General features: G+C 34.1%; 1 protein-coding gene across 1 annotated transcript in view; it reads right to left on the reverse strand.

Annotated features, from left to right (window-relative positions):
• The window catches only part of PKHD1 (PKHD1 ciliary IPT domain containing fibrocystin/polyductin), a 785,044-nt gene that overhangs the window by 716,494 nt on the left and 55,100 nt on the right, over positions 1–13,450 (reverse strand). Inside the window, exons 16-19 of the mRNA XM_077281797.1 lie at positions 3,647–3,736; positions 3,469–3,559; positions 2,979–3,121; positions 1,938–2,068 (exon numbers count right to left, since the gene is read on the reverse strand). Coding sequence (XP_077137912.1) covers positions 1,938–2,068; positions 2,979–3,121; positions 3,469–3,559; positions 3,647–3,736 — 455 coding nt within the window. The remainder of the gene's footprint in view (positions 1–1,937; positions 2,069–2,978; positions 3,122–3,468; positions 3,560–3,646; positions 3,737–13,450) is intronic.

The following is a 13,450-nucleotide window of genomic DNA, read 5'->3' on the forward strand; positions in this document are numbered from 1 at the left end:
CATTTACGAAATTTTTGGCAATACACTTCAGCTTCATCCTGGCCCTGAGAGATAGCCAGCAAAGCTTTCTCTGCCTGAATTTCAAGATTGGGCTCCTCATAAAGCAATCCGAGCGCCAGAACAAACGCATCAATATTTGCCAATGCCGGATCTCCTGGCGCCAATGAGAAAGCCCAATCCTGAGGGTCGCCACGCAAGAAGGAGATAACAATTTTAACTTGCTGAGCTGAGTCTCCAGACGAACGAGATCTCAAAGATAGAAACAATTTACAATTATTCCTAAAATTCCTAAATTTAAATCGATCTCCAGAGAACAGCTCAGGAATAGGTATCTTAGGCTCTGACATAGGACTACTAGTAACAAAATCCTGAATGCCCTGCACTCGTGCAGCAAGCTGATCCACACTAGTAATCAGAGTCTGAACATTCATGTCTGCAGCAGAGCTTCAAGCCACTCAGAGAAAAAGGGGAAGAAGAAAAAAAAAACAAAAAACTCAGAACTTCTTTTCTTTTAATCCCGCTTCTGCAATGCATTAAATATTCACTATGGCCTGGAATACTGTTATGATCCTAGTGGTAGAGGATCTCAGGAGTTACAGCTAAGTCCGCAAACACAAAAACCAGCTCATAGGGAGGTGGTAACTTGGCTGACCGCATACCTGATCCTAGCCCACAACTAAAAGCAGCCGGGGAACGTACCTACGTTGATTCTAGACGTCTCGCACCAGCCGGAGAACTAACTAACCCTTTCAGAGAAAATAAGACCTCACTTGCCTCAAGAGAAAAGTACCCCAAAGTTATAATACAAGCCCCCAACAAATAATAACGGTGAGGTAAGAAGAAAAGACAAACGTAAGAATGAACTAGATTCAGCAAAGAGAGGCCCACTAATTAATAGCAGAAAATAGGAAGCGGACTTATACGGTCAGCAAAAACCCTACAAAAATATCCACGCTGAATATCCAAGAACCCCCTCACCGACTAACGGTGTGGGGGGAGAATATCAGCCCCCTTGAGCTTCCAGCAAAATCAGGAATCACATTTTGAACAAGCTGGACTAAAATGAGAGCAAAGCAAATAAACAAAAATAAGAAAGCAGGACTTAGCTTATCTTGCAAAAATCAGGAGACCAGGAGACAGGAGCAAACAGACATAGACTGATTACATCGATTCCAGGCAGTAGACTGAGGAACCAGGAAGTCTAAATAGGAACACCCAAGGCCTAACGAACCAGGTGAGTACCAACCTGGGGAAAGACAATCCAAGTGCCATACCGCTAGTGACCACAAGAGGGAGCCAAGAAATATAGTTCACAACAGGAGGTACTACAACACACAGGCGCAAGTAGGAAGGCTACTGATTTCCACCTGCAAAGGGAACTCTGGATGTGACTTCGGACCGGCCGGTCTCAGCCAGCCCTGTTAGCAGTGCTCTGGATTGCGGATGCCGAAGTCTACAGTAAAAGGTAAAGGGACTGCAACCTTGTGCCCTCGTTATTTACCGTGACCTAAACCACCACCACCTACAGCTTTAATTGGACGCCCCTTAGCAGGGCCACGGACCGGGTTGGGCCACCGTGACATCCCCAGAACCGCGACAGAGGGACCCGGTACCGAGTACCGCATTGCCCTGCGTCTGGGGGCGCTCCACAAACTATACATTTCCTCTGACCATCCACACAAGACTTCCCTACATTCCGATGTACAATAGATGGCTCCATCAGAGCTATGAACATTGAGCCCATTCTGGGCATCTCAGCCGCGGTGTCCCAGATCACAGTCCATAGAATCTTGGCTTGAGATGAAATTTTAGATTTGAACTAAATATATAAATATTATAAATAAATATATATACATTACATAACTTAGTAAGTTTTACTTAAAGAAACAAAGGTATATATTTTTTTATAATGGAAAAATTTTCGGTAGACGTCTTACCTTTCTATGTTGGTTTTATTAGACTTCCATTGACAAGTAAAAATTTTTGACACCGTATTTAGAAAACTGTTGTTGTACGTCACCGAAACCATCAAGTAGTCATCCAAATATCCCTTATAGGCAAAACATACCTGGAAGAAATGAGACAAAATGTAATTGGTTGTCTTAAACTCTGTAATGACCCTACCTACGGAAACTGGATGCACCCTAGGTTTTTACATTTTGCCTACCACACTGGTTGCATACCCTGCCAACCTCTCCATTGTTTTACCCCTGGAAAAGCAGATTCAGAGTGACCACAAATGTCCCAATGCTTAATAGTTAGGCTTCTATGAACTTGACATGTGAAGGCTGGGCTCCTTACTGATTTATGACCATATCCAAGATCAACTCAACTTTGATGTGGTTTGTGAGCATAAATCAGCCAAAAAAAAGCCCAAAAGAGTCACAAACACCCAGTGACTGTAAAAGCCAAAAGGTTAAAAAATTGTAATGAAGCCCAACTGTAAAAAATATTTTTAGTCCAGATTAACTGGCATTTAGTAATATTGTCTTCAGAGGAGTTCATATACTTTACCCAAAGAGTTTCCAATATTCCACGATTTACTGATCTACTACTAACACTTGACTTAAAATCTTCTTATGTTTTATATTTCATTGTGTGAAATGTTTTTGTCCATTGAGCCTGAAAAAAAATGTATTCCTGAAGGTGATCAGGAAGTTAGCAGAATTTTGAGTGCAGCTCTGGATATCGTAAATTATACCGTAACTATAATGTAACTCATGTGAAAAGTGTTTTCAGCACTATAAAAAAAATTGTTAAAAAAAGAAATTAAAAAAGTTTTGATTGATAAGTATCAGTTAAATGGAAACTCAACTGATCTTGCGGGACCCTGATAATCTTTATTGTGTGATACTGTTTGGATAAATGAAGTAAACTATATTATCTATGCAGAAAAGAGGCAGATAACATAACATATTAATGACTTTGCCTAAGTAGATGAGTAGATCAAGACCCTAAGTAGATCTGTATATACTTACATATTGGTATCTGGTTAATTCATATCTTGTCTGCACGGCATTGGAACCTTTCAGAATAGATTTAAGATTGAAGACACTCCGTCTTCCACAATAAGGCTCCGCCCATGAGGAACGCTCTCCTTCCAAATTTGTTATATTACTCTCTGAAAAATGCCACAATTACAGTATGGATAAGAACTAACCCACTTTAATTCATTTATCTATTCACTTTCATGTCTTGGTCCTTCTTCCATTTCTATGTCCTTTTTTTTATGGTTACAGGAAGTAAAATGTTTTAATAAAAAGTTTGAAATTTAATCAAAAAGTATATTCTTTAAAAGCATATTATATTCTATGGTGTAAATTAACCAAAGAAAGCAAGAAAAGAGATTAAAGGGTTGATGATATCACATGATCTTTGTGACAGCTCAGGATCACATCCCATAAAAAGCAATGAGGTCAAGAAAGTGAACACATCGGACAATAATTCAACTCCCTGTTCACATCTCACCATCTTCAAAGTCTCTGTACAGTAATACATCCTCCGAGATACGATCCGAAAAGCAATGTACTGACAGCATGTCCTCTATAACAGCCTGTACCTAACAGACCAAGAACAGGAGAAGGTTTACTTATCAGTATCGGTCTTCAGAACAAGAAATCATAGACTGCCTGATATTTGTACTCACCTGGTCGGCCGTGCTGTTTGTATAAAAAGCTTTACTGGATGTATTACCCCAACAAAACCGGACTTGTTCAAAGCCATCAAAGGTTACATTCTAAAGAAGAAAGCATATATAGTTATATTCTTGTACATAGGAGCAGTATTATAGTAGTTATATTCTTGTACATAGGAGCAGTATTATAGTAGTTATATTCTTGTACATAGGGGGCAGTATTATAGTAGTTATATTCTTGTACATAGGAGCAGTATTATAGTAGTTATATTCTTGTACATAGGGGCAGTATTATAGTAGTTATATTCTTGTACATAGGGGCAGTATTATAGTAGTTATATTCTTGTACATAGGAAGCAGTATTATAGTAGTTATATTCTTGTACATAGGAGGAGTATTATAGTAGTTATATTCTTGTACATAGGGAGCAGTATTATAGTAGTTATATTCTTGTACATAGGAGCAGTATTATAGTAGTTATATTCTTGTACATAGGGGCAGTATTATAGTAGTTATATTCTTGTACATAGGAGCAGTATTATAGTAGTTATATTCTTGTACATAGGGGCAGTATTATAGTAGTTATATTCTTGTACATAGGGGGCAGTATTATAGTAGTTATATTCTTGTACATAGGGGCAGTATTATAGTAGTTATATTCTTGTACATAGGAGCAGTACTATAGCAGTTATATTCTTGTACATAGGGGGCAGTATTGTAGTAGTTATATTCTTGTACATAGGGGGCAGTATTATAGTAGTTATATTCTTGTACATAGGAGCAGTATTATAGTAGTTATATTCTTGTACATAGGGGCAGTATTATAGTAGTTATATTCTTGTACACAGGAGCAGTATTATAGTAGTAATATTCTTGTACATAGGAGCAGTATTATAGTAGTTATATTCTTGTACATAGGGGGCAGTATTATAGTAGTAATATTCTTGTACATAGGGGGCAGAATTATAGTAGTTATATTCTTGTACATAGGAGCAGTATTATAGTAGTTATATTCTTGTACATAGGGGCAGTATTATAGTAGTTATAGTCTTGTACATAGGGGCAGTATTATAGTAGTTATATTCTTGTACATAGGAGCAGTATTATAGTAGTTATATTCTTGTACATAGGGGCAGTATTATAGTAGTTATATTCTTGTACATAGGGGCAGTATTATAGTAGTTATAGTCTTGTACATAGGGGCAGTATTATAGTAGTTATATTCTTGTACATAGGGGGCAGTATTATAGTAGTTATATTCTTGTACATAGGGGGCAGTATTATAGTAGTAATATTCTTGTACATAGGAGCAGTATTATAGTAGTTATATTCTTGTACATAGGGGGCAGTATTATAGTAGTAATATTCTTGTACATAGGGGGCAGAATTATAGTAGTTATATTCTTGTACATAGGAGCAGTATTATAGTAGTTATATTCTTGTACATAGGGGCAGTATTATAGTAGTTATAGTCTTGTACATAGGGGCAGTATTATAGTAGTTATATTCTTGTACATAGGGGGCAGTATTATAGTAGTAATATTCTTGTACATAGGGGGCAGAATTATAGTAGTTATATTCTTGTACATAGGAGCAGTATTATAGTAGTTATATTCTTGTACATAGGGGCAGTATTATAGTAGTTATAGTCTTGTACATAGGGGCAGTATTATAGTAGTTATATTCTTGTACATAGGAGCAGTATTATAGTAGTTATATTCTTGTACATGGGGCAGTATTATAGTAGTTATATTCTTGTACATAGGAGCAGTATTATAGTAGTTATATTCTTGTACATAGGGGAAGTATTATAGTAGTTATATTCTTGTACATAGCAGCAGTGTTATAGTAGTTATATTCTTGTACATAGGGGCAGTATTATAGCAGTTATATTCTTGTAAATAGGAGCAGTATTATAGTAGTTATATTCTTGTACATAGGTGCAGTATTATAGTAGTTATATTCTTGTACATAGGGACAGTATTATAGTAGTTATATTCTTGTACATAGGTGCAGTATTATAGTAGTTATATTCTTGTACATAGGGACAGTATTATAGTAGTTATATTCTTGTAAATAGGAGCTGTATTATAGTAGTTATATTCTTGTACATAGGGGCAGTATTATAGTAGTTATATTCTTGTACATAGGAGCAGTATTATAGTAGTTATATTCTTGTACATAGGGGAAGTATTATAGTAGTTATATTCTTGTACATAGGGGGCAGTATTATAGTAGTTATATTCTTGTACATAGGGGGCAGTATTATAGTAGTTATATTCTTGTACATAGGGGGCAGTATTATAGTAGTAATATTCTTGTACATAGGGGGCAGTATTATAGTAGTAATATTCTTGTACATAGGAGCAGTATTATAGTAGTTATATTCTTGTACATAGGGGCAGTATTATAGTAGTTATATTCTTGTACATAGGGGGCAGTATTATAGTAGTTATATTCTTGTACATAGGGGGCAGTATTATAGTAGTAATATTCTTGTACATAGGAGCAGTATTATAGTAGTTATATTCTTGTACATAGGGGGCAGTATTATAGTAGTAATATTCTTGTACATAGGGGGCAGAATTATAGTAGTTATATTCTTGTACATAGGAGCAGTATTATAGTAGTTATATTCTTGTACATAGGGGCAGTATTATAGTAGTTATAGTCTTGTACATAGGGGCAGTATTATAGTAGTTCTATTCTTGTACATAGGGGGCAGTATTATAGTAGTAATATTCTTGTACATAGGGGGCAGAATTATAGTAGTTATATTCTTGTACATAGGAGCAGTATTATAGTAGTTATATTCTTGTACATAGGGGCAGTATTATAGTAGTTATAGTCTTGTACATAGGGGCAGTATTATAGTAGTTATATTCTTGTACATAGGAGCAGTATTATAGTAGTTATATTCTTGTACATGGGGCAGTATTATAGTAGTTATATTCTTGTACATAGGAGCAGTATTATAGTAGTTATATTCTTGTACATAGGGGAAGTATTATAGTAGTTATATTCTTGTACATAGCAGCAGTGTTATAGTAGTTATATTCTTGTACATAGGGGCAGTATTATAGCAGTTATATTCTTGTAAATAGGAGCAGTATTATAGTAGTTATATTCTTGTACATAGGTGCAGTATTATAGTAGTTATATTCTTGTACATAGGGAGAGTATTATAGTAGTTATATTCTTGTACATAGGTGCAGTATTATAGTAGTTATATTCTTGTACATAGGGACAGTATTATAGTAGTTATATTCTTGTAAATAGGAGCTGTATTATAATAGTTATATTCTTGTACATAGGGGCAGTATTATAGTAGTTATATTCTTGTACATAGGAGCAGTATTATAGTAGTTATATTCTTGTACATAGGGGAAGTATTATAGTAGTTATATTCTTGTACATAGCAGCAGTATTTTAGTAGTTATATTCTTGTACATAGGAGCAGTATTATAGTAGTTATATTCTTGTACAAAGGGGCAGTATTATAGTAGTTATATTCTTGTACATAGGGGCAGTATTATAGTAGTTATATTCCTGCAAATAGGAGCAGTATTATAGTAGTTATATTATTGTACATAGGGGCAGTATTATAGTAGTTATATTCTTGTACATAGGGGCAGTATTATAGTAGTTATATTCCTGTACATAGGAGCAGTATTATAGTAGTTATATTCTTGTACATAGGGGCAGTATTATAGTAGTTATATTCTTGTACATAGGGAGCAGTATTATAGTAGTTATATTCTTGTACATAGGGGCAGTATTATAGTAGTTATATTCCTGTACATAGAAGCAGTATTATAGTAGTTTTATTCTTGTACATAGGGACAGTATTATAGTAGTTATATTCTTGTACATAGGAGCAGTATTATAGTAGTTATATTCTTGTACATAGGAGCAGTATTATAGTAGTTATATTCTTGTACATAGGAGCAGCATTATAGTAGTTATATTCTTGTACATAGGAGCAGTATTATAGTAGTTATATTCTTGTACATAGGGGCAGTATTATAGTAGTTATATTCTTGTACATAGGAGCAGTATTATAGTAGTTATATTCTTGTACATAGGGGCAGTATTATAGTAGTTATATTCTTGTACATAGCAGCAGTGTTATAGTAGTTATAATCTTGTACATAGAGACAGTATTATAGTAGTTATATTCTTGTAAATAGAAGCAGTATTATAGTAGTTATATTCTTGTTCATAGGGGCAGTATTATATTAGTTATATTCTTGTACATAGCAGCAGTGTTATAGTAGTTATATTCTTGTACATAGGAGCAGTATTATAGTAGGTATATTCTAGTATATAGGAGCAGTATTATAGTAGTTATATTCTTGTACATAGAGGGGGCAGTATTATAGTAGTTATATTCTTGTACATAGGAGCAGTATTATAGTAGTTATATTCTTGTACATAGGGGCAGTATTATAGTAGTTATATTCTTGTACATAGGGGGCAGTATTATAGTAGTAATATTCTTGTACATAGGGGGCAGAATTATAGTAGTTATATTCTTGTACATAGGAGCAGTATTATAGTAGTTATATTCTTGTACATAGGGGCAGTATTATAGTAGTTATAGTCTTGTACATAGGGGCAGTATTATAGTAGTTATATTCTTGTACATAGGAGCAGTATTATAGTAGTTATATTCTTGTACATGGGGCAGTATTATAGTAGTTATATTCTTGTACATAGGAGCAGTATTATAGTAGTTATATTCTTGTACATAGGGGAAGTATTATAGTAGTTATATTCTTGTACATAGCAGCAGTGTTATAGTAGTTATATTCTTGTACATAGGGGCAGTATTATAGCAGTTATATTCTTGTAAATAGGAGCAGTATTATAGTAGTTATATTCTTGTACATAGGTGCAGTATTATAGTAGTTATATTCTTGTACATAGGGACAGTATTATAGTAGTTATATTCTTGTACATAGGTGCAGTATTATAGTAGTTATATTCTTGTACATAGGGACAGTATTATAGTAGTTATATTCTTGTAAATAGGAGCTGTATTATAGTAGTTATATTCTTGTACATAGGGGCAGTATTATAGTAGTTATATTCTTGTACATAGGAGCAGTATTATAGTAGTTATATTCTTGTACATAGGGTAAGTATTATAGTAGTTATATTCTTGTACATAGGGGGCAGTATTATAGTAGTTATATTCTTGTACATAGGGGGCAGTATTATAGTAGTTATATTCTTGTACATAGGGGGCAGTATTATAGTAGTAATATTCTTGTACATAGGGGGCAGTATTATAGTAGTAATATTCTTGTACATAGGAGCAGTATTATAGTAGTTATATTCTTGTACATAGGGGCAGTATTATAGTAGTTATATTCTTGTACATAGGGGGCAGTATTATAGTAGTTATATTCTTGTACATAGGGGGCAGTATTATAGTAGTAATATTCTTGTACATAGGAGCAGTATTATAGTAGTTATATTCTTGTACATAGAGGCAGTATTATAGTAGTTATAGTCTTGTACATAGGGGCAGTATTATAGTAGTTATATTCTTGTACATAGGGGGCAGTATTATAGTAGTAATATTCTTGTACATAGGGGGCAGAATTATAGTAGTTATATTCTTGTACATAGGAGCAGTATTATAGTAGTTATATTCTTGTACATAGGGGCAGTATTATAGTAGTTATAGTCTTGTACATAGGGGCAGTATTATAGTAGTTATATTCTTGTACATAGGAGCAGTATTATAGTAGTTATATTCTTGTACATGGGGCAGTATTATAGTAGTTATATTCTTGTACATAGGAGCAGTATTATAGTAGTTATATTCTTGTACATAGGGGAAGTATTATAGTAGTTATATTCTTGTACATAGCAGCAGTGTTATAGTAGTTATATTCTTGTACATAGGGGCAGTATTATAGCAGTTATATTCTTGTAAATAGGAGCAGTATTATAGTAGTTATATTCTTGTACATAGGTGCAGTATTATAGTAGTTATATTCTTGTACATAGGGACAGTATTATAGTAGTTATATTCTTGTACATAGGTGCAGTATTATAGTAGTTATATTCTTGTACATAGGGACAGTATTATAGTAGTTATATTCTTGTAAATAGGAGCTGTATTATAGTAGTTATATTCTTGTACATAGGGGCAGTATTATAGTAGTTATATTCTTGTACATAGGAGCAGTATTATAGTAGTTATATTCTTGTACATAGGGGAAGTATTATAGTAGTTATATTCTTGTACATAGCAGCAGTATTTTAGTAGTTATATTCTTGTACATAGGAGCAGTATTATAGTAGTTATATTCTTGTACAAAGGGGCAGTATTATAGTAGTTATATTCTTGTACATAGGGGCAGTATTATAGTAGTTATATTCCTGCAAATAGGAGCAGTATTATAGTAGTTATATTATTGTACATAGGGGCAGTATTATAGTAGTTATATTCTTGTACATAGGGGCAGTATTATAGTAGTTATATTCCTGTACATAGGAGCAGTATTATAGTAGTTATATTCTTGTACATAGGGGCAGTATTATAGTAGTTATATTCTTGTACATAGGGAGCAGTATTATAGTAGTTATATTCTTCTACATAGGGGCAGTATTATAGTAGTTATATTCCTGTACATAGAAGCAGTATTATAGTAGTTTTATTCTTGTACATAGGGACAGTATTATAGTAGTTATATTCTTGTACATAGGAGCAGTATTATAGTAGTTATATTCTTGTACATAGGAGCAGTATTATAGTAGTTATATTCTTGTACATAGGAGCAGCATTATAGTAGTTATATTCTTGTACATAGGAGCAGTATTATAGTAGTTATATTCTTGTACATAGGGGCAGTATTATAGTAGTTATATTCTTGTACATAGGAGCAGTATTATAGTAGTTATATTCTTGTACATAGGGGCAGTATTATAGTAGTTATATTCTTGTACATAGCAGCAGTGTTATAGTAGTTATAATCTTGTACATAGAGACAGTATTATAGTAGTTATATTCTTGTAAATAGAAGCAGTATTATAGTAGTTATATTCTTGTTCATAGGGGCAGTATTATATTAGTTATATTCTTGTACATAGCAGCAGTGTTATAGTAGTTATATTCTTGTACATAGGGGCAGTATTATAGTAGTTATATTCTTGTACATAGGGGCAGTATTATAGTAGTTATATTCTTGTAAATAGGAGCAGTACTATAGTAGTTATATTCTTGTACATAGGGGCAGTATTATAGTAGTTATATTCTTGTACATAGGAGCAGTATTATAGTAGGTATATTCTAGTATATAGGAGCAGTATTATAGTAGTTATATTCTTGTACATAGAGGGGGCAGTATTATAGTAGTTATATTCTTGTACATAGGAGCAGTATTATAGTAGTTATATTCTTGTACATAGGGGCAGTATTATAGTAGTTATATTCTTGTACATAGGGGGCAGTATTATAGTAGTAATATTCTTGTACATAGGGGGCAGAATTATAGTAGTTATATTCTTGTACATAGGAGCAGTATTATAGTAGTTATATTCTTGTACATAGGGGCAGTATTATAGTAGTTATAGTCTTGTACATAGGGGCAGTATTATAGTAGTTATATTCTTGTACATAGGAGCAGTATTATAGTAGTTATATTCTTGTACATGGGGCAGTATTATAGTAGTTATATTCTTGTACATAGGAGCAGTATTATAGTAGTTATATTCTTGTACATAGGGGAAGTATTATAGTAGTTATATTCTTGTACATAGCAGCAGTGTTATAGTAGTTATATTCTTGTACATAGGGGCAGTATTATAGCAGTTATATTCTTGTAAATAGGAGCAGTATTATAGTAGTTATATTCTTGTACATAGGTGCAGTATTATAGTAGTTATATTCTTGTACATAGGGACAGTATTATAGTAGTTATATTCTTGTACATAGGTGCAGTATTATAGTAGTTATATTCTTGTACATAGGGACAGTATTATAGTAGTTATATTCTTGTAAATAGGAGCTGTATTATAGTAGTTATATTCTTGTACATAGGGGCAGTATTATAGTAGTTATATTCTTGTACATAGGAGCAGTATTATAGTAGTTATATTCTTGTACATAGGGGAAGTATTATTGTAGTTATATTCTTGTACATAGGGGGCAGTATTATAGTAGTTATATTCTTGTACATAGGGGGCAGTATTATAGTAGTTATATTCTTGTACATAGGGGGCAGTATTATAGTAGTAATATTCTTGTACATAGGGGGCAGTATTATAGTAGTAATATTCTTGTACATAGGAGCAGTATTATAGTAGTTATATTCTTGTACATAGGGGCAGTATTATAGTAGTTATATTCTTGTACATAGGGGACAGTATTATAGTAGTTATATTCTTGTACATAGGGGGCAGTATTATAGTAGTAATATTCTTGTACATAGGAGCAGTATTATAGTAGTTATATTCTTGTACATAGGGGGCAGTATTATAGTAGTAATATTCTTGTACATAGGGGGCAGAATTATAGTAGTTATATTCTTGTACATAGGAGCAGTATTATAGTAGTTATATTCTTGTACATAGGGGCAGTATTATAGTAGTTATAGTCTTGTACATAGGGGCAGTATTATAGTAGTTATATTCTTGTACATAGGGGGCAGTATTATAGTAGTAATATTCTTGTACATAGGGGGCAGAATTATAGTAGTTATATTCTTGTACATAGGAGCAGTATTATAGTAGTTATATTCTTGTACATAGGGGCAGTATTATAGTAGTTATAGTCTTGTACATAGGGGCAGTATTATAGTAGTTATATTCTTGTACATAGGAGCAGTATTATAGTAGTTATATTCTTGTACATGGGGCAGTATTATAGTAGTTATATTCTTGTACATAGGAGCAGTGTTGTGAATTTGGATTCTGGGCTCCCCCGGTGGCCGCTTGTGGAATTGGACTTGTCATCCTCTTTCCTGTTTCACCTGGTTCCATCAGTAGTGGGTGTCGCTATTTAAGCTCATTTCTCTGGTGGTTTCTTGCCGGTCAACAATGTTATCTGATGCCTCTCAGTGCTTGTTCCTGCTTCTGACAACTACTAGATAAGTTGGACTTTGTCCATGTTTCGTTTTGCCTATTTGTTCCAGTTCACAGCTGAAGTTTTGTTACTGTGTCTGGAAAGCTCTCGTTGATCAGAGATTGCTACTCTGGCGTTATGAGTTAATGCCAGAGTTTAAGGTAATCTCTGGATGGTGTTTTGTTAGTGTTTTTCTGCTGACCATGAAAGTATACTATCTGTCTTCTGCTATCTAGTAAGCGGACCTCAAATTTGCTAAGTCTATTTTCCTGCTGCGTTTGTTGTTTCATCTGAACTCACCGTCATTATATGTGGGGGGCTACTGTCTTCTTTGGAATATTTCTCTAGAGGTGAGCCAGGTCTTATATTTCCCTCTGCTAGCTATTTAGGTCTTAGGCCAGAGCTGGGCATCTAGCGATAAATAGGAAATGCTACCTGGCTATTTCTAGTTGCGCGGCAGGCTTAGTTCATGGTCAGTATAGTTCCATCTTCCGAGAGCTTGTCCCTCTATAGGCTTGCTATGATCTCTGCCTGCAGAGATCATGACAGTTTGACCGGCCCCCTCGGGCGTATTAAAGACCCAGGTTGAGAAAGGAGAGTTATAAGAAGTCTGCTGGAATTTTTTTTTTTTTTTTTTTTTTTTTTCCTCCAGTCTGCCTTGCTGCAGTCTTTTTTCTCTCTCTCCTCCTAATCTCTGTATGCTCTGTGTGCACCTGACAATAATGGATCTCCAGAGT

This window comes from Ranitomeya variabilis, chromosome 2, assembly GCF_051348905.1.
Source record: "Ranitomeya variabilis isolate aRanVar5 chromosome 2, aRanVar5.hap1, whole genome shotgun sequence".
NCBI classification, from domain to species: Eukaryota; Metazoa; Chordata; class Amphibia; order Anura; family Dendrobatidae; genus Ranitomeya; species Ranitomeya variabilis.